The sequence below is a fragment of the Gopherus flavomarginatus genome, chromosome 1 (genome assembly GCF_025201925.1).
Source record: "Gopherus flavomarginatus isolate rGopFla2 chromosome 1, rGopFla2.mat.asm, whole genome shotgun sequence".
NCBI lineage: Eukaryota > Metazoa > Chordata > Testudines > Testudinidae > Gopherus > Gopherus flavomarginatus.
Window position 1 is genome coordinate 231,106,767 of NC_066617.1, and position 25,637 is coordinate 231,132,403.

At 43.2% G+C, this 25,637-nt stretch overlaps 1 protein-coding gene and 1 long non-coding RNA gene across 2 annotated transcripts in view; one reads left to right on the forward strand and one right to left on the reverse strand.

Moving 5' to 3' along the window:
* Window positions 1–25,637, forward strand: part of LOC127056789 (uncharacterized) — a 48,693-nt gene that overhangs the window by 10,096 nt on the left and 12,960 nt on the right. The gene's annotated exons all lie outside the window — the stretch shown is intronic.
* GRPR (gastrin releasing peptide receptor) overlaps window positions 2,330–25,637 on the reverse strand; it is a 32,498-nt gene continuing 9,190 nt past the window's right edge. The window contains exons 2-3 of the mRNA XM_050964286.1: window positions 7,772–8,123; window positions 2,330–2,722 (exon numbers count right to left, since the gene is read on the reverse strand). Coding sequence (XP_050820243.1) covers window positions 2,330–2,722; window positions 7,772–8,123 — 745 coding nt within the window. The remainder of the gene's footprint in view (window positions 2,723–7,771; window positions 8,124–25,637) is intronic.

Sequence of the window (25,637 nt, forward strand, 5' to 3'; positions counted from 1 at the left end):
CACCACTGTACTAGAGCATGGAAAATATTTATTGCAAAATCCAAAACCACATATATTCCTCTCATTTGGGATTTCCTGAACTGCTTGAAATGCAACCCAGAATCTCTCAAAGGTTCCCAAACCTGGGCCTAATCTCATGAGTAGGGTCCCACCAAATTCCCAGTTCATTATGGTCAATTTCATAGTCATAGGATTTTTAAAATCATAAATTTCATGATTTCAGGTATTTAAACCTGACATTTCACAGTGTTGTAATTGTAGGGGTCCTGACCCAAAAAGGATTTGTGTGGGGGAGTCACAAGGTTATTGTAGGGAGGGTTGCGGTGCTGCTACCCTTACTTCTGTGCTGCTGCTAGCAACGGTCTTTCTTCAGAGCTGGGCACCTGGAAAGTGGCAGCTGCTGGCCAGGAGCCCAGCTCTGAAGGCAGAGCCACCGCCAGCAGAAGTGCAGAAGTAATTGCATGGTATTGCTACCCTTTCTTCTGCACTGTTGCTAATGGGGTGCTGACATCAGAGCTGGGTGCCCAGCCAACAGCCATCATTTTCTGGCAGCCCAAATCTGAAGGCAGTGCAGAAATAAGGGTGGCTATATCGTGACCACCCCCCAAGATAGATTTGTGACCCCTCTACAACTCCCTTTTGGGTCAGGACCCCCAAATTGAGAAAAAAATGGTCTCCCCCATGAAATCTGTATAGTATAGGGTAAAAGCACACAAAATACCAGATTACACGGGAGGAGATCAGATGTGTTTTTCAAAGCCATGAATTTGGTAGGGCCCTAGTCATGAGTTCCCAGAACAATCTATGGTTTCACGTTTAAAAGAGGCAAAACTAGTTTCTACAGTTGTGAGTGCTGAGTTAATATAACTCACAAACTAAAATTCAGAGGACACACACTCGCATAGACTGAAACAGCAGGAAACCAAGCCATGAACTGCTGAACATCCAATGTCTACCATTGGAGGCAGGCAGGCAGGCACCTCCTGTTGAACTCAGTGGGCACTGGGTGGTTTTGGTCTGATTATACCCCAACCATTACATTATATTTTTGCATTTTCAATACAAATTTACCACCAAGTTTTGCTGGTTTCATTCTCTCTTTCTCTTTGATTCTCTCCCAACAAGGTGCACCATTAACTCAGCATTCACTGCTCCAAGGGTCAAATTCTGCTCTCATTTGCACTGGTTTGCTTTAAGAGGTTTGTAACTGTACAGCTCGATCTATATCACAGTTATTTCAATGGGAATTTGATTTTGCCGTATGTTAAAGCAGGATTTGCAATCTGCAGTGTCTGTGGCACATTATCTTCCTATTCTGAGAATAATGGATGCCATGGTGCCCTAACCACTGGGCAATGGAAAATACTGAAGGCCTGATTCTCCACCAGTTTTATGATTTCAGTGGAGATACAGGTATAAAGCTGCTGTAATGGGTTTGAGATCAGGCCGTGAGTTTTTAATGGCATTCACTGTACACCCCCATATTACAATACATCCCCACAAAGAACTTTTGTGCTTCATTTGACATTTGTTGTTCATCTTTAATCAAACACAACTAAAATTCTGGATTACACATTTAATAATGTAACTCCCCATTATTTTGCACCCCGAAGAGAAGAACAGAGTAGTCAGTAACTCTCAAAGTGCTGTGCTTTTTCTTCTGCAATATGGCGAAATGCGCACACTCAAACTGTAAACATCTTCTAACTCACATTTATTCAAATGTTACTGCTTTCACATTGATAGTGTACAAGCTACTACTCATTTCAGATGGGGCCAGCGCACTCCAGTAAACACTGTGAAAATCTTTTTACACTATGACTACTGTATTCAAAACATTTATAAATATTTGACAGCTCTAGGAAATGATCTACACTTAACTTTTTTTAAAAGGCTCTCTGTCATTTAGATAAGTTTACTTCAGCCAAAAAACAAGACAGAAAAAAAAACCCCATGAAGCTGTTTCTGCAAACAATGGGACAAATCTTGAATCCCTTACACAGTTTTTATGTGACTGTGGTGGGAGTCTGCCTGAGTCAGAACTGAGGCAAAACTATGGACCTCAAGATTTGACTCCAAGCCAATGATGGCCTGGTCTTATAGGGGCTGAATGCACTCAACTCTCGTTAAATCGGTGGGCAATAAAGGCATTCAGCACATCTCATGAGGCGTTCACTATGACGGTGTCAGGCCCTAAGTACCTGGAAGTTCTTGTATGCAGTTGATTTCTCTATGCATGTATGCTACGCATTATCCCTGCAAAGCAGAGCAGGTAGCCATGCTAACTACACTGCGCAACAGTTTCCAAAGCTGTCCCCTGCTATGTGCCCTATACACAGCCTTCATTACAGATGTGGTTGCCGTTGATGAGGCTGAAGGTGGCCACTGAATGGTTGGTGCTCTTGAGGGAGGTCATTCGGGTGGTGCTTCTGCCCATGCTTTGGGACCTGATGAGGAGACGGGTTCTGCAGCACAACAGCTGATTGTTGAACTGTTTCCTAAAACTTTTGCTGAGCAAGTAGAGCGCGAAAGGGTTTACACAAGAGTTAGCAAAGGCCAGGATTCGTGCACAGATGCTAGTGATGAAGTGCAACACTGAGGTGTCTACCTCTGAATAATGGTAGGACCGGTATAAATAGATGATGTGATTAGGAAGCCAGCAGAAAGCAAAGAGGCACACAAACACCAGCACTGTCTTGGCCAGACGCTTCCGTGAATCGATCTGAAAAGAACCAAGAGAAAAGTAGATTAGCAAACGTTCCTCACTTTGCCAAAAGCTGGTGAAATTGGAAGCTAATTACTTTTTCTGTCACAAGGGAGTGGATGGGGAGGGGGGAATGAGACAGTGAATGCAGAGGAGTCTGGTCTGGACAGGACTTTAGCACTGAGTGAGTCAGCTGCCCCAAAAGTTAAAAACCAAACAACTAAATTATCTCTTCTATCCTAAAGATAAAACTCAGGTCAACTAATGCTCAGTGACTAACCCCAGCATAGTCTATAGAAGTCCAAAAATCAGCAACTTATTAGCCATGGTAGGGGCTACCTAGCATACTGCACAGAGCACAAATATGTTACCGCCTGGGGCCATGTGGTATACATACACGTATATAATGCCGGCAGGTGGGATCATTGTTTCTCCTTCATAGAGTCTTCTTCCCCAGCTCCTGTAGCCTTTCTTTCTCCTCCCTCAGGCTTTTTGTATATTTCCTTATTTAAACCCCTCTTAGTCACCTGGGTTTCTTTGTTCTATGCTTGGTAACTTTTCTCCAGAAAAACCCTCCCTCAGAGAAGATGGATAAAAATGGCGTTCCCCTAAGTTGCAGTCACTCTTTAGCTTAACGTTTTTATGCTCAAACAACCATCATTAATGTTAAGTATTCCCCATTGTCCTTCATCTAATGAGTACTAGCTGCATGTTCTATCACCATTGATGGATCCACATACATATAGGCTTTCCAGGACACAGAAATGTCATGATACAATTTAATAATACCATCCACCATTCTTAAATTGCACAGACAGGACGCACAACTTGTCACAGGGCCCATCGCAGAAATGACTGCTCCAGTCTTCCAGCTCAGATCATGATGGAAGAAGGCTGACGTGCAATGAAAGGACAAACGCCCTGTGGCCTGGCCTACACTAGGAAAAGCTGTATTTTTACCATATAATAGTTAATGTGTTACACAGACAGGGCAAGCTGCGGTTTTACATTGATTTAGAGGGTGAAGGTGAACCTTAAGGGAAAATCCTGAGGGGGAGCCTAGGGTTCACCTTGGGCAGCTAAATTGAAGTAAAGCTACAGCCTGCCCAGTCTGCACTAGGGTGATGCAGTGTGTTCTCCCCCTCTCTCTCATTGTACAAACATATCTATCTTCCTAAAGTAGACAAGACCTTAGACGGACCCACCATCCAAAAGAGGAAGACACAGCTGCTCCACCCAGGGAACCTCTAGACAGTCTTGCATCATGGGAGATGCAATGCCTCTTGGAACTTGCTGGCACAGACAATGCACTACCACTTGCCTTAAGAGGCTGTTGTGTGCACGGTGCTTTGTGGTCATGCCCTACCTCCTCCCCACCCTTCTTAGAGTGGCTCTTGCCGCTAGCTCCACTTGCTCTGCATGTAAGTCTTGAAGTTGTGAACATCACTTGTGGCCACCCTGCTCTTCTATATTAGTGCAGCAGCTGGGCACATGCAGGCCCTTGCAGAGTAATGGGCTCAGTTCTGATTGCTTCAGCTGAGAAGGGTGAGAGCTCAAACTTGGGTATGCCTACATAGCAAAAGCTGTGCATGGGCTCACTTACCCATGCCTGACTCCAGCTGGCGTAGGCAACAATATCAATGAAGACAGCACAGCATGGTAGGGTGACCAGATATCCTGATTTTATAGGGACAATCGTGATTTTGTTTTTTTTCTTATATAAGCACCTATTACCCCCACCCTGTCCCGACTTTTTACACTTGCTATCTGGTCACCCTACAGCATGAGCTAGCAAGTTGGTTACATACCCAGGGTCCATGCTGGGCTCTCATTACCTGTTCTCAAATTGTTGCTGTGGTTTCTTCACTGCTTTTGTTACCTGCTAGCTTGGATAGACCAATGGTCCTCAATCTTTCTAGACTACTGTACCCTTTTCAGGAGTCTGATTTGTCTTGTGTACTCCCAAGTTTCACCTCACTTAAAAACTACTTGCTTACAAAATCAGACATAAAAATACAAAAGTATCACAGCACACTATTACTGAAAAATTGTTTACTTTCTCATTTTGCCATATAATTCTAAAATAAATCAATTGGAATATAGATCTTGTACTTACATTTCAGTGTACAGCATACAAAGCAGTATAAGCAAGTCATTGTCTGTATGAAATTTTAGTTTGCACTGACTTCACCAGTGCTTTTTATGTAGCCTGTTCTAAAACTAGACAAATATCTAGATGAGTTGATGTACCACCTGGAAGACCAATGCGTACCCCCAAGGGCAGGGGAGGGCAAACTTTTTGGCCCTAGGGCCACATCTGGGTGGGGAAATTGTAGGCAGGGTCATCAATGTAGGGCTGGGGCAGGGGGTTGGGGTGTGGGAGGGAGTGCAGGTTGTGGGGCAGGAGGGTGTGATGTGCAGGAAGGGGCTCAGGGCAAGGGGTTGGGGTGCAGGAGGGGTGCGGGTTGCAGGAGAGGGCTCAGGGCAAGGAGTTGGGGTATAGGAGGGATGCAGAGTACAGGGTGTGGCGGAGGCTCAGAGCAGGGGGTTGGGGTGTAAGAGGGTGTGCAGAGTGTGGGAGGTGGTTCAAGGCAGGGGGTTGGGGTGCAGGAGGGGTGCAGCAGGGGCTCAGGGCAGGGGGTTGGGGTGCGGGGTGGAGGGTGCAGGGTGAAGGAGGAGTTCGGGGTGCTGGCTCCGGCCCAGTGCCGCTCACCTCAAGCGGCTCCATGGTGGCAATGGGGCGCAGTGGGGCTAAGGCAGGCTCCCTGCCTGCTCTGGCCCTGCACCACTCCTGGAAGTAGCCAGTATGTCCAACATTGGCTCCTGGGGGTGGGGTGCGGCAGGCGCTCTGCTGTGCACTGCCCTTGCCTGCAGGTATGACCACCAAAGCTCCCATTGGCTGTGGTTCCCCGTTTCCAGCCAATGGGAGCTGCAGGGGACAGTGCCTGCAGGAGAAGGCAGCGCATGGAGCCCTCTGCTCCCCCCACCCTGCACAGGGACGTGGTGCTGGCCACTTCCAGGAGCAGCGCAGGGCCAGGGCAGGCAGGGAACCTGCCTTAGCCCTGCTGCGCCACGGGGCTGGTAATCCGATGGGCCAGATTGAAAACCCCGATGGGCCAGATCTGGCCTGCGGGCTGTAGTTTGCCCTTCACTGCCCAAGGATATACATACCCCTGGTTGAGAAACACTGGTATAGACTAGCCCGTGCACAGCTTTTGCTAAGTAGTCATATTCAGAATCCCAGCTCTCATCCTCGTAAAATTGAAGGAGAGTTAGATAGGTCTCATTTGAGGTATAAATGTTTATGAAGTGTATCAAAGTATGATCAGCCACTACTTTTCACACCCCTTATGTATAGCACTGAACAATTATTATGTACTGTTTCCACTGCATGAGGCAAGATTTGAGACTTTTTGTGCTCTGATCCAATGTGGCAAATGCTATATTCTCATTACTCACATGGAAGATTTGAGTCAGAAAGTCAAATCCCAAAACACTATAAGTGCCTTGAGAATTAAGCTGGTCACAAAAAGCAGATCTTGTCCCATGATAGAAGCAAGCACGAAGCAGGCAACAGAACATTGGCATAGCACGTCATGACTTTATTTTGTGTTCTTTTAATTGTATAAGCTGAAAATTAGCTATTGAATTCAGAAAAGATTGACATGTACCAGATGACAGTCAAATGTCCCCAAAGATCTAACTGTAAATTAAACTCTGTGGGATAAGTCTCTCCATGAGTGAGCTGTACATATATATATTTTAATGTATCTTTAATTTGATACTGAAGCTATTGTGGCCCACATCTGCACTATGAAGAAAGGAAACAATGCAATAAAGAAATCAATATCACTTATCTAAAACAGAGACCTATCACTATTGAATGCACTGCAGGAGCGAAATCATTGACTGACTGTGCTGGAGCAGACGTACTTTTTGCTATCTTTATAATGCTGTATACAAACCTTTGGGGAAAGGACAGACGAGAAGTGACTCCTTATACTTCTAGTACACTTTAGTGGGTAATCAAATCAGTTATCAAACAGGCAGAAAGGTGGGAGTGGTGGGAGAGAGACTTATAAACATTCAAAAGTAATGTAAGATAAGTCCTTTTTAATATGCTGAAAGCACATCTTTCCACCCATGTGGTGCTACCTGAGACCTAGTGATGAGAAAATTTCTAAAGGTTCAAGAAATTCAGTTCAAATATGTTACTGACAGAGGGTGAAGTCATTGTACAATGACCGCACTCAGGCTAACAGCAGACTTAGAGCCTAAAACATAAAAACATGGACCTCTACTGATTGATCTAAAGTAGCAAGGGCTTCCCTACACGAGAAAGTTGCACCAGCTCAATTTAAGATGAGAATTTAAACTGATTTATTGAAACTAGTGCAAAACTCTGTATTGACACAAATTTCAGTTTAATCATGGCTTATGTTAGTTTACTTGAAATCAAGTAGGAATCAGTTTAAGGGAAACTTAAATAATCCACATGTAAACTGAAATAGGAAAGTTCACACAGGGGGTTGTACTAATTTAAAACAGTTTAAAAGCAATTCAAGTTAAAGAAGTGTAACTTTCTCATTGAGACAAGATCTAAGGGTAGCAGCATACTGGAGCAGGAAGGGTATTTCCAGCTCGAGAAGACATACCTGTGCTAGTTCTGATCAACCTAGTGTGCTAAAAATAGGAGTGGAGCCACACTGGTGCAAGCAACTAGTCCCCCAAGTACATGCCAAGGGTCTCAGACAGGATTGTTCTCGGGGCAGCTAGCCCAGCTCACTGTTTGTGCCCCCATAGATGCTGTTATTTTTAGTACTCTATCTTGATCAAAGCTATGAAGGGCATGTCTACCTGAGCTGGAAATTAGGCCATCTCCAGTATAAACATACCTTAAGTGGATACCTTAGCTGGAAGCAGTAGAGGATTCCCACATTTCCAGTCACTAAATGGAAACAGAGTTCCATACTCTCCAAGTGTAAGTTTCTCTATCCATGGTACAAACTTCATGTCATTCCAGTGCCCACGAGGGTAATGTACTTTCAAATAAAAATAAATTCATACCTGTTTCTGAACATGTATGTTTCCTTCCACAGGTATGTTGTAAGCACTCCGGATCAAATTTTTAGCAATGAAATAGTAATACACTGAAATTACCGATAGAGGAATGATGTAAAAGATCAGAAATGATGCCATTGAATGAATTTTTGGATGTAGCCCATCAGAATGCGGGTAAGGGGCACAGCTGATGAATGTTTTGTTAGTGTCTCTGTCATAGAAAGGATGCAAGTCAGAAAACACAACTTCAGGTATGGCAAGCAGCATGGATAAAATCCAGATCATAGCAGCTTTCATACAAATCTTCATCAGCGCATGGGGGGCTTGGATATCCATTGGCCTCACTATCGCTTTATACCTAAGAGCAAAGAGAAAGAACTATTACTAACTATGACGTTGAACAATAGTCATACTGGGTCAAATTTATCTTTGTCCAATCTTTCACTGATTTCCCTTTTCATTTTGTAAAATCCCAACAACAGTTTTCAACTGGTGCTGGTTGAAATTTTTAACATTTCTGAAATTTTGCAATCAGCTCAATTTGTCACCAGTTAATTCAATTTCAGGTGTATTGATTTTGAACATGTGCAGAGATATTCTCAAATCCATGTATGTGTACAAATGGCATTAAGAGGAAGTAAAAGAAATGAGTGTACTTTTAAAGCATAAACACCATGATGCTACTACTACAAGTATAAAACTTAATTCAGTATTGTTCAAGGAAACTAGACCAGATGTTGTTTAAAGCGTTTGTAAAAGCTGCTGGTGACTTCTTTTGGAGTTGATGGCACACAGCACTTCTGAAACTCAGACCTTGTGCTTTCAAAATTGTAACAGACATTCTACCTATTTTAATTACTTATGTGTGGACTAGGACACAATTTCAATTTGTCCATAATTAATTGTATCCAGATTAAATAGCACGTGGTGATTTATAGAAGACAAGTTATGAAGAAAGAAATTGTATGCTACATTATGTAAATATGCATAACAGATTTTGTGTTTCCGTACACTTTTTCCTTCCAGAATTTCAAATTTTTTAAAAGTTTGAATTTCCAGTTCAGCACACAAGCAAAATATATTTGAAGCTCGTATGTAGAATGAAAAACCCATATAACAAAATAGCCACCTATAAAAAGAACTCCAGATTGAAATAGGTGCATTTAAAAATTCACAGTTCATAAATATATTTAAAGTATAAATTAGAAGTAAGAGATGGCATTTAGGAAATAATATCTATAGGTTTTATACAGTATTATTCTATTAATCAGACTCATGATAATGGAATTTATATCCCATTCTATACTTAAAATCTAGATTCTTTTATTTGCCCAATCCCCTTTTAAAAGATTATATGGAAAATGAATCCTTATGGAGTTAGGGGCTAAGTGGTCATCATAGAATAAAACATAAATGGCAGCTCACTTTCTCATAACTGTTCTTCGAGGTGTGTTGTATATGTCCATTACACTTCAGGTGTCTGTGTATCACATGCACCGGTGCTGGGGAGTTTTTCTTAGTGGTACCCATATGGGTGGCTCTGCCCACTACTGGACTCCTCATACTCTGAAGCAAGAATATAAAGGGTGGAGTTTCCCCTTGCCCCCTTCAGTTCCTTCACACTGGAACCGATAGTAGGCTCTGATGCATCAGGAAGGGAGGGTGGGTCATGTAATGGACACATGCCTACAAACATCCTGAAGAACAACAATTATGAGAAGATGAGTAACCATTTTTTTCTTCAAGTGCTTGCATATGCCTGTTATACTTTAGGTGACTCCCAAGATATTACCGCAAGAGACAGGGCAAGAAGTCTCATCAGAAGAAGCACTGCGTCCCAACATTGGCATGCTCCTATGATGCAGCATACAGTGTTTGGTGACAAGTATCAGAGGGGTAGCCGTGTTAGTCTGGATCTGTAAAAGCAGCAAAGAATCCTGTGGCACCTTATAGACTAACAGACGTTTTGGAGCATTGCTCCAAAACATCTGTTAGTCTATAAGGTGCCACAGGATTCTTTGCAGTGTTTGGTGAGTGTATGATTCGAAGACCATGTCGCTGTCTACAGATGCCCATAACTGGGATTGTGCCACAAATGCTGCTGAGTTCGAATGAGCTCTTGTTGAGTACTCTGTGCGTTTCTCAAGAGGCATTGCTCCACTATAGCACATTGTAATGCAGCTGGTGATCCATTTTGAGTGTCTGAGTTGTAATGGGGTGGTCTCTCATATATTCAGTAAAAGAGGCAAAGCTGGGGAGAGACACCAAAAGGCTTTGTTCTATCTAGGTAAAAAGCCAATGTTTGCTCAATGTCCAAAGTATGGAGCCTCTGCTTGTCTTTATGTGTATATGGTTCAGGAAGGAAACTGGCAGGTGAATAAACCTATTCAAATAGAAATTGGCCTTTGAGAAGAACCTGGGATATTTTCTCAGCTGAACCTTGTCTTTGTAGAAGACTGTGGAGGGTGGATCTGTAACCATGCATTCTGTTCTCTCCTCCTTGTGATGGAGGTAATGGCCTCTAAGAAGGCTACCTGTGCTGACAGATTCTAAATGAGCATGATGCTAAGAGCTCACAAAGTTGGTCAATAATTACAGGCAACTGCAGATTTAAATTCCAAGAAGGTGTTGGGTCTCTACAATCTATCAAGACACTAAAGGAACCTGGTAGTGATTGGGCAAGTGAAAACAGTCTAATCATCTGTGCAAGAGTGAAATGCCAAGATAGCTGACAGATGTGCCCTGATGGAGCTAAGGGCTATATCTGACTCTTAAAGGTACAAAAAATGGTCCAGAATTGTGGGAGATAGCCCAGATGGAAATACACTTCCATTTACTCAAGTAAGTAGCTCTTGTGGATGGCTTTCTGCTATTAAGGAGCACTTTATGACCTGCTACTGAGCAATGTGACTCCTCTATGTTCAGTCACTGATGAACCATGCCATAATGTGTAGCACCTGGCCATGATTCTGTGTCAGGAGATCTCTGGCTATTGGTAACAATAAAGGGTCATGAGTGGACAATTTGGAGAACTCTGTCTACCACATCTGTTTCAGCCAGGCTGGAGCTATAAGGATCGTCTTGCCCTGATCGTGCTTGAGTTTGAGAATCAGGGAGCTCTTTGTTCCATGGAAATAGGAAAGTGTCTGACATTGACTCTGAGGTGTGTCCAGCCCTGGAACAGAGGTGGGGATACTTTCTGTTCTGTCAGGCTGCAACCAGATCTACAGATGGGAAACCCCCTACCCTGAATACAATGCTAGAACATTTGTGTTGAGGGACCATTCATTGTCCAAAATGAAGGACCTGCTCAGACAATCCACCAGGCTATTTTGAACCCCTGGCAGTGTGTTGCCTAGAGACTAACCAAGCTCTGAATGCACCGGTTCCACAACTTGGCTGCCTCCAGACAAGGCTGTCTGACTGTGGTAGTGGCATTCAGCACCTGGATAGTTTTGTCCCAAATGTGAGGCAGGAGCTGCTGAATGTACAGAATATTGTGCTCAATTTGAGGACTTCTATGTGTAACCTGGCCTCATGGACAGTCCACAAACTCTGGGCTCAGAGGTTGCCCAGATGTACTTCCCAACCCATAGCTGAGACATCAATTACCAGTCATGGTAGGGAGAGGGTGGAGAATGAGAGAATGGAACTCCCCTGCACAAATTGTCTTGACTCATCCACCAGGTCAGAGATGATAGTATGCTATCCAGGATGCACACTAGCACATCTTGATGATGAATATGAGGGTGATAAACCTACTTGAGCCATACCTGCAAAGCTCTGATGTACAGCCTGGTGTGTGGGGTGACATGCTACCACATGACCTCAGTGTGGGAGAATTCTTCACATTGGTCTGAGGACGGTTCTTGAGGGATGCACAGAGATCCGATATAGTGTGAAATCTGGAAAGAGGCAGGAAAGCGCTGGCCAAGGTCAAATCCAGAATTGACCTGATGAGCTCTATCCTCTGAACATGCACTAAAGATTGCTCAGTTTCAGGCCCAGGATATTGAGAAGACAGAACGTCTAACAGACAGTGGCCTGTACCTGAATTGTCAGAATGGAATTTGATATTTATGTGCCATTCTTTTTGGCCACCAGCAGAATGGAGGAAGGTATTTGCCTAATTGTTTTGCTCAATTGTGATGCTTATGGACAGGGACAACCTTCCCTGCTGTTGTGGGATGGAGAATATCAAAAAGTTTGTGAGTATTCTCTTCCACAGTCTCCAGCTGAATCTCCAGGGAGATTGCCCAGGAGCTCCTGGTGTACCTTAAAGTAATCTAGTACCAGGGAGAATGCCTCCTGTACCAGGGCCTCATCAGCAGATGAGGATGATGCCTGCCAGGAAGGTAAAGCTTGACAATTTCCAAGATTGCTTATGTGGTACCAGGGCAGATTGCAGCTCCAGAACCAGTTCCGGCGAGTCCTGAGTTTTGAAAGTCCAAAGGCTGATCAGTACTGACCATGACTGGTTTGTTGGTGTCGGCTGGAGAAAGAACTTTCAAGAGGGAGCTATTTGTATGGGGAGTGGTGAAGTAGATCTAGCTGCAGGAAGCATCCTTGAGGGAAACCAGTGAAGCCATTGAGGGGGCTCGTATGGCACTGGGCTCCAAGCATGCCTGACCGAATGTCCCAATCCCTGGCTGAAGCCTCTCAGAATCCCAGTGGTGAGTATGGGAACGGGACTGAGCTCTGGACTGTCAGTACAAGGATATCCTAGTCTACCTCAAATTCCAGTGAGGAATCTGAGGAATCTAATAGCCAGGGTGTTGCACAGCCAGGATGGGATTCTTGATGATTCATCTGGATCTGAGTCAAGCATGCGGTACCAGAGGAAGCATAGACAGCTTCCCAGCTACCAGCAGCATGCAGTGTAGAGGAACTGGTACTGAACCAGAGAATTGAGTAAGTACTGGGCCTAAGGGCGGTGGTGCCTAACTAGAGTACTCTGGTACTGATGGCTGCACTGAGCCCTGACAAGGATCCTGGGCCTAGAGCAAGGGTGAAGGTGGTACTGACAGGCACAACAAGCCTCTGGTTGCAACACAGGCCACTGGTATTGGAATAGACATGGGCTACTGACCTGCTGGAATAAGGGATGATGGAGCCATTGCAAATGATGTGGTAGCCAGTCTCAACAGTCCCTGAGAAGACACTGGAGTTGATGACTCAGGTCTGTCCATGTGAGTTGGAACTGGAAAGTGCAAAGCTGAAGGGTGCACAGGTACTGGATCAACCTTCTATAGAGGAGTCCCATTTTCTGGACTTTGAAGAACTGGATACCAATTTCTTCCTAAGCTTCTGAGTCTGGGGCTCTTCCAGAGTTGTGGGACTCAAAGAAGATGGTCCTGGTGGTGGGGATCTCCTCTGGCTGTGGTCTGCTAGCAGGGCTGGGGAAGCAAGATGGGAAGGAATCTCCAAGGAATAACCTTTCAGTGACTGAAGGGTTCTGATGCTGGTCTAAGGGTGACCTCCATAAGTATATAATGAGATGGTCCTCTCTGTTTTTTTGACCTGATATTAAAACCATGACAATGGAGAATCTCTCCAAAGTGAGCGTCACTCAAGCACTTGCAGTAGCGTGAATGAGGGTCACTAAATAGGCATAGCCTTTCTGCAGCTCACACAAGGTTTAGGCCCCAGGGACCTTGGCACAGGCTCCCTCAGTACTGGGAGGGGCCCGGAGGCCCTCCTGACAGAAAAAAAAAAGTAGAATTAAAAAAATTAAAATTAAAGAAGCAACATTTTTTTTAATGTCAAACAATGGGGAAAAAAACCCACTACATGGAAGAGAACTTTGTTTGCGAGGAACCCCAGTGCTCTGACCACAGATGGTAAGGAGGAATAGAAGGAAGAGCAGGGTGATTCTGCCCTTTATACCCTCACTTCAGAGCACAAGGAGCTTGCCAGTGGATGGGGCCACCCCCATGTGTGTCACTGGGGAAAACTCTACAGCACACTATGTATGACATGCATACACGTACAGTGTCATTGGGGCGACTCTAGGTATTTTGCCGCCCCAAGCATGGCAGGCAGGCTGCCTTCGGCGGCTTGCCTGCAGGAGGTCCCCAGTCCCGCGGATTTGGCGGCACGCCTGTGGGAGGTCCACTGAAGCTGAGGGACCAGCGGACCCTTCGCAGGCATGTTGCTGAAGGCAACCTGCCTGCCTCCCTTGCAGCAACCAGCAGAGTGCCCCCCGTGGCTTGCCGCCCCAGGCACACACTTGGCATGCTGGTGTCTGGAGCTGCCCCTAGGTGTCATGTACAAATGCAAGCACTCAAAGAAGAATTGTTCTATATAGGAAGCTATTCTATACATGAGGTAATACAAACCTGTATTCATACTGTTATATGTCAGGACTGTAGTAGTTAATTGGTGCATTGTGCTAGGGCTACACCATTGGCGATATTATGCAGAGTATGTTAAGATATTTATGTGGTCTGGGAGCACAAAGTTTTTAGAGAATGAAATAGCATGACTTCTCATTTGCTTTTGAGCTTGAATCAGCTCTTCCCCCACCCCCACTTTCCCCCTCCACTTCTCTTTAGAGATTTCTGCTGAGGATGTTTAATCAATCATGCGGTTTATAATTAATTAAAAAACCTCTTGTCTCCATCTCAAGAGCTGCCTCAGGATATCTGTGACTTCAATGGCAATTAGTTCTGCTCTTCTACTTAAGCATTTTTATATGATGGGTCAAATGGTATTTTAGGCATGGTAGGGATTTTTCTTATGTCCACCTGCTAGTCTATGAATTTATCTTTTCCTCCTTCTGTCAGTAGCAAATATATCAACTTTTTTCCAACTAACCGCGAGGCTGGCATCTGCAGTCCCTTGTGATGTGTATTATTAATGATTGTACTGAATGGCACATACTGCAGAGCTCATGCTACTCCCCTGCAAGCAAAACTCATCCCCTCAGGCTTTGTCATCATCACCAGGACATTTTATCGTGTTTGCAGACAGTTGTGAAGAATCAAGTTAAGCTGACACCAGGTGAATCAAGATTTTCCCTCTTCTGCACAGGCAGATTAGCTATGATCAGCATCACATCGTCCGATCACAATAATACTCATTTTGTAATAAAGGCCAATCTCTTGTGGCATAACTGGTAGCCATTTGGATGCCATTTCTACCCCCAAAAGACAAATTCAGTGAAGTTTCTTGAAGGCTTTTTCTAAATCTTTCATTGTCACTCAGCATTATAGCATCCTGTTTGTTGGGTTACCTGTTCAACAGGTAAACATTCTTCAGAGTTGAGTACTAGGTTCAAAATGGTCTCTACCCAAAAATATCTACAGACATATCCACATTGACTGCTGTGCAGCCAGTGATATATTGTCCAAAAGCACTTTTATACAACATTGAATGTCCAGAAATAATACTGAAAACCACAGTGGGGTTTCTTTTGTCCCTAACTTCATGCACAATTGAGCCAATGGAAGGCTTTCCGCTGAAATCAGTGAGAAGACATTGGATCAGACCAATGGATGGGTAGAAGTACAGGAATCAACATATTTGCTTCCGTGGCTACTAATGCCATATATTTTGGGGGATGTAGTTGAAAGAGAGTGCCTGATCCATGATTAGCATGGAGCAGTCTTCTCTGTGCCTGCTGTGGATCAGCTCTCTGGCAGCACAAGCACTGCCTACCAGCCTCCACAGGCCTTGCCTTCTCTGTACAGGTAGCAATAGGCACACACCAACCTCTGAGTCCTCAGAGCATTCCCTGCAGCACTCCGCCCCTTATCGACTGGACACTCACCTAATTACCAGGTCAGCTGTTCCCAAAGTCACAATACACTCAGGATCACCAGGTTTATTGTAAAATAAAATCATAACCTGTTTTCTTTCTAGAGACTAAACCTAATTAACAGGTTAGGTTAACCTCCTGTCTAAAGAAGTTTCTCCCCCAAAGGTCTCTCCAGCATTTTCAACCAAGCCTGGTAGAGATCAATGTTCCCTCTAATTTTTTACATCCATGTGTGGAATGATTTTTGTTATGTGCACCAATATGGTAGTGATGTGTGGCAGGGGTGGGGCTGAGGGGTTTGGAGTGTAGGAGGGAGCTCAGGGCTGGGGCAGAGGGTTGGCGTGTGGGGGATGAGGGCTCTGGCAGGGGGGGTGAGTGCTCTGGGGTGGGGCCAGGGATGAGGGGTTTGGGGTGCAGAAGAGGGCTCAGGGGTAGGGCAGCAAAGATTCCTGTAACTGTTGTGTATTTGGTTATCATGGTTTTTGCTCCCATGGCAACCGAGTTAGATTATTAGGGGATAGCCTAGCCTGCTTCGGCCGGTTAGGTGAGCTCTGTGTGTGTAAATAAATGGTAGTTTTGTTAGCTGTCTGCTGTCTGGCCTCACGTAATTTCTTCCTAAACCCGCTGCCCCCAAGGGTATAACAGTAACCCATGTGCCTCCCCTCTGTGCCCTTTGCCAGTTGGCACTAAGGGATTCCTGGGTCACAGTAGTTTCATTCACTTCAAATAGAACTTCAGTGGTAATCCTGACAGTTAGCCATGAGCTTAAGTACCCTTCTGAAGCAGGGCCTAACTGAAGCTCTTAATACAATGTGCTCTCTGCTATCCATGCAGTGAGACTAAGGGCCTGATCCTGTCATCTCTCTCTCTCTCTCTCTCACACACACACAAACACACATTCTCTAAGGGCCTGATCCTGCCATTATATACATACATACACAAGCACACAAACACTTTCAACTCAATGGCAGCTTGAGGTGTGCATTGTACGGCACCATTCAGCTCTCAGTAACAAATCTACTGCTGCTACCATAGTTTGCTCTCAAATTCAATATCCCTAATTATTGTGTGATACTGACATTTTTCAGTTGAAAAACGCCTAAAGAAGTTCCCAGAGGATTAAAAAGCAAGAGATGTTTCATGGGCTGCAATAAAGGCTAACATTGCGAAAGGAGAACATGCCTTTTGAAGACTCAATCACATAAAATTGCATGCTAGTCAAGAACCACGGTCAGTGCCAAGCACTCCAAGTTGTCAATTTGCAGAGAGGAAAAAGCCTGGATTGCTGATTCAGTTGTAAATATGAATAAGACTGACCTATGCTACTGTTCAGACTTTGAACTGTTCTGTACCCATTGTACATATTAGACAGAGAATCACAGAGAAGCCACTAATGAGCTCATATGCGGGATGACTGCCTGAGTTCTATGTGTCTCAGATCCTATTCTCTGCCAGGACAAAGAAATCATAGATGAGGCTTTAAACAAAATCAATTACTCTGCCTTACTGAGCGTGACCGCTCGGTCAGACCGCACTTGTTCCAACACTCCACCAGATTTTGGGTAGACACGTACCCTTATAGATTCCTGGTCTCTTGTCTCCCAGTGTCTCCAGAGACCCTTAGTTTTCTCATCAGAGCACTGCTCCGCTGGCCCTTCTCCTTCCACCACAGACAGGGTTGAAGCCTTGCTCCGATATGGCAGGGCTCTGAGGCTCTGCATGCATCTTGGGGAGAGACAGGAGGAGAAAACTCTGCATCACATCTGCTAGAGCATTCCTCTGGGCTGGGTCTGTAGGAAGGTCTTAGAATAAGGCCCAAATATTATCAACTAAAAAGAATCCTATTGCTGCTAGGTTTTGGACCATCTATAAAACAAACCTTAGACCATCCTCTACTATTTATAAATTGGACAGAAAACTCAGGTACATTAGTGGGGAAAAAGTCCGGACTCCTAGGCAAAATGTTCACAACAAAATTCCAGAAAATTTGCCTGGCCTCTGTTTTCATATAAACTCAACATTCAGACTGCACCAGGTTTGCTGTATACTTTATGAACCTTTCAAGCTGAGTTGGAGCCAATTTCATGCTAGTGTCAGGTTTTGCATTGAAATCATGAGTCTTTTTATTTTTTAATGTTGACTCACACAGTTTGAGTTTTACTTTGAGATGCTGAGTCCATTTTTTCCTGAAATGTAAAAAAACCCTCAGGTGGTAGGGTATTAATTCAGGGTGAACTGAAGTATTCACAAATATTGAGGTGAATTTTTGAGAAGTGAAACTGCTGAGTTCTGCACAGATCTAGAAAATAAACTCCCATGAAGTATCTAGTGTGTCCTGCTGTAATGAAGCCAAAAAAACAACTTTTATTACTGTCTTCCCATATTTGAGCTCCCAGTTGAATAGAACAGAAAAACACGAACAATTTAAAAAAATCAACTTTTCCAAAGGTCAAAAAGGCTCAAGTTCAATGTATTTTTAAAATTTCTCCTGAACTGATTCCTCTGTTCCTTTTGCCAAATATAATATGTGCACTCGAGTCTAAGCTCTGGTTTATAAAGGGAAAAATTGAAAATTCTTAAAGATATGTAGCTACAGTTTTCTATTGTCACAGTGCAAGAGTTCCCCAGACAACATGAAAGGTAACATATTGGCATGATTCCAGTGACCTGAATTAATAAATAAAAGGCCTTAAGCCTTGGGGAAAGAAGTTTAATCTTATTACATGTGTGAATTACTATATTAAACAAACATAAGAAGGAGTCCTGTTGATAGTAAAGTATTTCACAGGAGAAATTATAAAAAAAATCTGACTGGACATCTGCAGCAGCAGTGAGCAGAACAATGCCATAAACTTTGGGGTTTTTGTTTTGTTTTCTTTTTTCAGGAATGAATGGTATGAATATTTATACATCTGTAGATAAGTAAATCAGCAAATCTATTAAATAGATATATTTCCACACAAGGTTGCTGAACTGTGCAACTCACCAAGACACTCCTGACAGCTGCCCAACAATTCATAGTGAGCCTGTTTGTCCAGGGGCTTTGCTTCAGATTGTGGTTATGATGTTTGATTCCGGGGTGGACTTTTGTTGCTGAAATCTGTATTTGAAGCTTGTTGATTTTAATAAATTGTACATCTACATTGGGAAACGTGGATACATAAGCAGCTAGTGTTTGGAATGTCAATCACTTCCTCTTCCTTTTCCAGTGACTTGACATTTCAGTGGCAGAGTTAGCACAGTAGATCCTTCTTGAGACTTTAATTCAAATCTTACTCCTCACTTGTGCACATTACCAAATCACCATACAATCTGAATGAATTGCAATTTCAGTTCAGGAATGGCTCAGGACTGATACAGCAAAGGGGATTAGAGAAGAGTTACATTTCATTGGTATTTCGGGAAGGAGAGCTTAATAGTGCCTGTTTAACAGTGACTGCACTATTCCTGGCTAACATCATTGCTATAGATCCTTTCTGTCATGAGCAATGAAATCTATCCTAAATTAACTTTAAAAATAGAAAACAAAACTATTGAAGAGGTGACATAGTTTATTGCACTGAAATAATGGCAGCTCTAGGGACAGTCTATTCCTTAGCAAATGGTTCAATAGTTCTCTACTAGGGGCACCATTTCAGATTTTGGTTGTGGGAGGCAACTCTAACTGTGATTCCAGTGGCTACTTTCTAATAATGTAGAAATTAGCTGACAGGAGCACAGCATCTAATTCCTAAATAAAGAAAGAAAATTTAATAAATATTAGACCCACTCAGCTCTAATACTAACATGTTCTGACATCTTGTTTCAAGTCACTTAAGGGACACTGGTTAGGTTTAAAATGTTAATGTATATTCTTACTTTGTTACTAACTTGAATGCAACATTTGAAACAATTGTAGAAAAATCTCCATTATTTTCTATCACTTTTTTGCAGTTCACCAAGCTTGGAATAGGTCATTTAACTTTTGGAAACATCCTACTAGGGCAAGGCCCCATGAGTTTATATTGTAACTGCCTGGGGCTCTGTGGGTTTTACCCCACTGCAAATAATAGACAAGAAACTGACTTTAAACAAGAGTGAAACTGACATTTTCAAGTCACTTTCACAGTATTGCCAATGCCAAATGTTCAAAAATCATTTATCAGGCTCACCAAAAATCAAGAGATTGGCTTTAAAAACATGAGATTATGTAAAAATAATCAATGTGGTGTTCTTTTTATTTCCCTTCTACTTTTTGAGCTTTTAGGATGTACTAGGGTAACATTTTGAAGCTTTTTCTACAGCCACGAGGGCTAGAAACTTCATTTTTCTTCAAAAATGGAGGCTGAAATCATCACATCTCCACTTGACTCCAGGAGCTGGGGCTTTAAGGAAAATAATAATTATTATGAGACTCATAAAAAAATCATGAGAGTTGGCAACATTGCTTTCACTTCTGTTTAAAGGCTAGTTACTTTCCAGAAGGCTCTTAAACACAGCCCTACAGTGATTGAGATGCAGTTCTCACAGGAGAATATTTAAAACCAAACATCAAGAACATTCCACATTTTAAAGTTGAGAAAAACATTAAGACTTCTGAGGTATATCAGGGCCATTGCAGGTAGAAAGGGAAAATAAACAGGCACAGGAGTTCTGGGCAGCAATTCCTCTTGAAAGAAAGTTGGAGGGTCCAATTTTCTAGTCCTTAATCAAGTAAAACTTCTGTTGCCATCAGTGCCTCCACTCAGAGATATGAACATGTGCTCAATAACTATACATTTCAGACTTAAATATCTGAGCCATCTTATCCAGAGTTATGTATCTTATATGCATTAGCTCAGGGACTACATTTTCTGGCATATGCTGAACAGTGCTGAGCACATAGGTGGTGCCCAGCAAATAATACAAATCATGACATAATCTTCGACCTTATGGACTCTGTGATGCAATTTCTGTTCTTTGTTCTGGAATTGACCTGGATACAGCTGAAACCCTAAGAATTTGAGGCGTAAACACATCTGATATATAACGCTTTCTCATTCCTTCCTTTTCTCAAACACAGAACAAAAAATGACAAAATAAAATGGTTTTCAGTTAAAATGTAAAATTGCACAGCAGGCATTGCTCTACAACCCATCCTGGGGCAGGACCCACCACCCCTTAGGGGTTGTGATCTGACTCTTGTTCTCTTTCTTTTTTCATCTTTCCTACCTCTGTGCTGCTTTTCATGGTGTCAACCATGACATCCTTCCAAATCGCTTGGAACTGATTGCTGGGGTCTCAGAAAACTGGCCTTCTTGGTTTTGCTCTCATCTATCAGTCTTCTTTTTTTACAGCCTACAGCAGAAAGATAGGCTGGTCCAGTGGATAGGGAGCTACATAGGTGCCAACTCCATGGGTACTCTGGGGTTGGAGCACCTACGGGGAAAAAAAATAGTGGGTGCTCAGCACCCACCAGTCACCTGCCAATCAGCTGTTCAGTGACAGGTGAGAGGTGCTGGGGGGGAGGGGGCAGAGCAGAGATTGGAAGTGAGGGTGGGGCCTTGAGGGAAGGGGTGGAGTGAGGGTGGAGCACCATCCTCTCACCCCGGAAAGAAGAAAGTCAGCACCTGTGGGGAGTTAGCCTTGAGAGACCTGGGTTGGGTTCTACTTCCCCCAGGGACTTCCTGTGTGACCTCAGGCTGGTGCCTTAGGAACAAAGTTTCAAAGGTTTTTAGGCACCCAAAAATGCAGCTAAACATCTCGTGGGGTTTACAAAGCACCTAACCTTCTAGGTGCTTTTGAAAATCCCATTAGGTGCCTAAATACTTTTGAAAATCTGGGCCTTAGTCTCTCTGTGCCTCAGTGGCCCATTTGAACAATAGGGATAACAGCACTGCTCTACCTCAGAGGAGCTTTGAGGAGAAATAGGTTAGACATTGTGAGGCATTCAGACCGTATGGTGATGGGACCACATATGTACCACAGGTACAGTGGGAACTTCTCTATACACTGCTAAACTTCCCTGAGTTTTGGCACCTTCTTTTCACCTGCACCTCTCAAATCTCCCCCTTTTCTGAATGCAACCTTGTGTAGAGGGCTTGGCTTCATTTCTTCGGAGTCCCTTGCATTCTCTCTTCAAAATCTCCCATCCGCTGCAGAGGGATTCCTGTTTTACAGGCTCATTTAAGGACTTCCAGATCCTTAATTTAATGACCAGCCCTTTCTTATCTTAATAATCCTGCCTCTGTTTGCAAACAAAACACTGACTCCCTGCCCCAGGTACACAAGCTGGGAGCAGCACCTCTCCTTTGCAAACTCACATTCCACATTCATGTAGTGCTGTTGTTTAGAATTCAGCCTGAGAGCACACCTCCTGTACGAAACTCAGGTGAGGGGGGCAGAAGCCCCTCTCTGTCTGCCTACATGGTACCCCTGTTCTCTACTTGTGATTATCAATCAAAAGTCCTTGCGTGAAACCCTGGTCCCACTGAAGTACATGGTAAAACTCTATTGACTGCAAAGAAGCCAGGGTTTCATAGTTTGTCTTTTAACAGCTGTTTTGTTGTCTTTTATGAAATGAGATTTGTGATGTCAGTTCAGGTCCTAGCGAGTGGTGTATCCATATATTTAAAAACATCATACAATTTGGAAGTTTTAGCAATTATGGCAGTCTTAGCACAGAGGTCTAGAACTGAATGAGCATGGAGACAAAAATGGCCTTCCGCTCCTGGAAGTGATCTGCTCTAGAACAGTTTTTAGGCATTGGTGGCATAGTGGAGAAGCTTACATTGCCTCTGTTCTTGCTTTTCCTAATTTATGGAGGCCTGTACTCTGTTTTAGTCTGACCATATGGTATCTTTCACAAGCACCACAGTCACTCAAATGAAGATTAACAATCCATTCCACACCATGAAACCCCAGATTCTGTATTTTTCATGGCTAAAAATGGATACGAGAGTATATAAAAATAACTGTAAAATGAAAAAAAAATAGAAGAAGAAGAGAAAAGAGCTTTTTGTTCAGCTAACAACCTAACTAATCCTGAAGAATCTTTATTAATAGTGATAATAAATGAGAAAGAAAATACAGATTAATTTAAAATCCCAGACTGAGTTTGCAAGGATCACGTTTAGAAAGAGCCAGTCATTTTACTTGTAAAATAAGCACATCTGATATGGAATCAATGAAAAGCAGACCAATGGAGCCCCCATAATACCATTTTAAAAGTCACTTTTCAGTGAGAAAACACAATTTAAAACAATGGTGCCCATCCATTGTTCAGGATGTGTCAATATGTTTGATGAAAGTCCATTTTTTATGATTGCATGCTTATGATTTTCTGCTAAACTCTGTTCTATTTCCGGTAGGTTCTTATGCCTCCCTCATCCCAGTAGTATCATCCACAAGTCTCACTTTTAGGTTCCTAAATCCAAGTTTTACAGTTCCACTGTAAGCTACAAAACTCCCACTGAACCATGTAGGCGCCTACACGCACTCAGCACTTAAGTTTTCACATGTAAAAGCTCCCTCAGCACCAATCTTTCTGCCTCTGGGCATGTGCACCGGTGCCTCACACTAGACGTCTGGATGCCTACCTCCTGCCTAAGCCCCAGAGTTATGTTATCCATGAACTGGGGGATGATAGGTGCTCATCTACCTAACTCCTGTGCTTTAGGTGTGGTCAAAGACTGCCTGCTGGATTGGGTCTCATTCAAAATATGTCTGGAAAAGGCAGAATCCCATTCACAATCTAGCTGGAAGAGGTGGTAGCCATTTTGTAACTTTTAGCCCAGTGATTAGAGCCATCTCTGGGAATGCATGAGATCCAGATTCAGTTCCCCCCATCTCTGGAAATGGGGAAAGAAAGAATTGGAACAAGGGGGTCTTCCACTTCTGAGGGGAGTGCTCTAACCACTGAACTATAAGATATTCCGATGTGGGAGCTCCCTCAGTCTCTTCTTTTGAAGCTGTTCTGCTGGATAAATAATGAAAGAGTGATTGGCACAGAAGGACTGGATCCTACGTGGGTGCTCTAGCCACAAGGCTATGGAATCACTCACTCTCTCGCTCCCACTCTTTTTGGCCCATAGACTATTGTAAGTATTTATCCACAGTGGAACAGTTGTCTTGTGTAGTGCGAAGCAGCCAACTAAGTCATTCCTACAAGAAACTACTTAGGTGCTGAAACTGTCAGACTCCAGGAGAAAGGTTCTGGTTTATGGAACACTAAGCAGAAATCGGCACCTCCCTGCAGCCTGGACGCAGGCACCTCACTCCGAGAGAGGCGCAGGGCTTAGGACATACCCTTTCTCTTGGAATCTCTCATTGGCTAGCTTAGGCAGCTGCTTGCTTTGTATGCTGGCTTTTGTGGATCACATTCTACGGTGCCTCTCTCTCTCCATTTGTTGTATAGGGAACCTAGTTCAGACTTGTGGATCATAGTGTTGTCCCTGTCATTTTCTAGGTGCTGTGCTGCTGAGCGTTGCAATGCCTCCATCCCTTTGTGGATCCAGGCATAAGCATTTTCCAGTAGTAAATTGATGGCCATAACTAATAACTGTCACAAACATTTGTTCCCTTTACAGAAAACTCACCCTCCCAATTCACTTACATCCTATTTCCTGTTTTATCCCTTGCTGTGTTCCATCTGCTATATAGATTGTCAGAAACAGAACAGACAGAAACAGAGCTCTTTTTTGTTATTTGTCTGGACAGTGCCTAGCAGAATGGAGCAAGGGTTCCTGACTCTGTTACAGTAATGCCTAACAACATCAAATACAAAATAATAACCCAGCTATAGCCCACTGTTGCTTAAATATTGACATACACTGGCCCATTAGCACTAAATCTGCCCTCAGATTTTCATCCATAAGTCCCATTGACTGAAAAGGGACTTGTATGTGTTTCTGATAATGGAATTCGGTCCACCATGTTTAAGCCATCTGGTGTAACTGGAAGTGTAATCAAAATATTAAGAAAGCTCATGCTGCTTGCACTGTTTTTCTTGGTGCAGATGGACAAAGGAGCTGAGCTAATGCAAACTAAAACCGCGGCTGTTATAAGGGATTGTATTGTGTTGACACAGTGGAAAGCAACACAGGATGTAAGATTTTGTACATCAAGCAAAAGAGATATGCATATCTACATGTATACCGTGCATGCAGCACAATAAGAACTATTCAAAAGTAATCACGAGGAAACGATTCATTAAGGGCCTATGCAACTCCCACTGTAGTCAATGGAGACTTTCTATTGAATTAAATGGGAGTTGGACCAAACCCAAGCCTTTCAGTCCATTCAGATTTTCTTATCTGAACTGGAAGTGTTAAAATTCAGGTTTAGAGCTCTCGTATCTGAACCCAGAAAGTAATTGTAAGGGAACCATTCAGCAAATTTTCATAGGCTTGAACAGGCAATCTTTTGTTTTTCCAGAAAATGGTTTACACAGCCCTCACTCAAAAGCTTCCCGTTACTACACAGAAAATTATAGCACAACAAGCAGATTATCTGAAAACAGTGCTTTAGTGCCTTGGAAGCAATACATAACTCATGAAGTGTTATTGCTAGATTGCCTGGAATACATTCATAACTCAGATGCACATCCAAGTTTTAAAACCCATGCTAAATATGATTTCAAGCTTTTGTCAGCCACAAAAGATCAAACCTTTAAAACAATAGCATGGAAATCCAATCTGGGTAGAAAAGCAAGCCACATTGTGGTTTTATTTCACCTTGGCTTGTTTTATTTAATCCCACTGTAGACACTATAGTCCGCTAGTAATAAAATTGGACAGCTGAATAGATCTACAGGCATTATCTTTTCTGCTGGGATTATACATATAGTTACTAAAGTGTGCTGTATGTCTACAGGGAACAGGAGAGGTTAATTCAACAGGTAAGGAGACTGGCCTCTCTAATTTTGAGTCCTTGGAAATATCTTTCCAAAGGGTTTGGATTTCTTTTCCTTTCATGGCTTTCTTAGGATCAATACACTGCAATAACAGTACATAGGAGAAGCGCACATTATTTGTATAGTCACACTTACTGTAAGGGACAGAACATAGTCTAAGCACAGGATAGACAGTCAGTTGTATCTGAGTTTTAATTCCATTTCTGCAGCTGTCCAAGACAACACAACGTCAAATGTTAGGG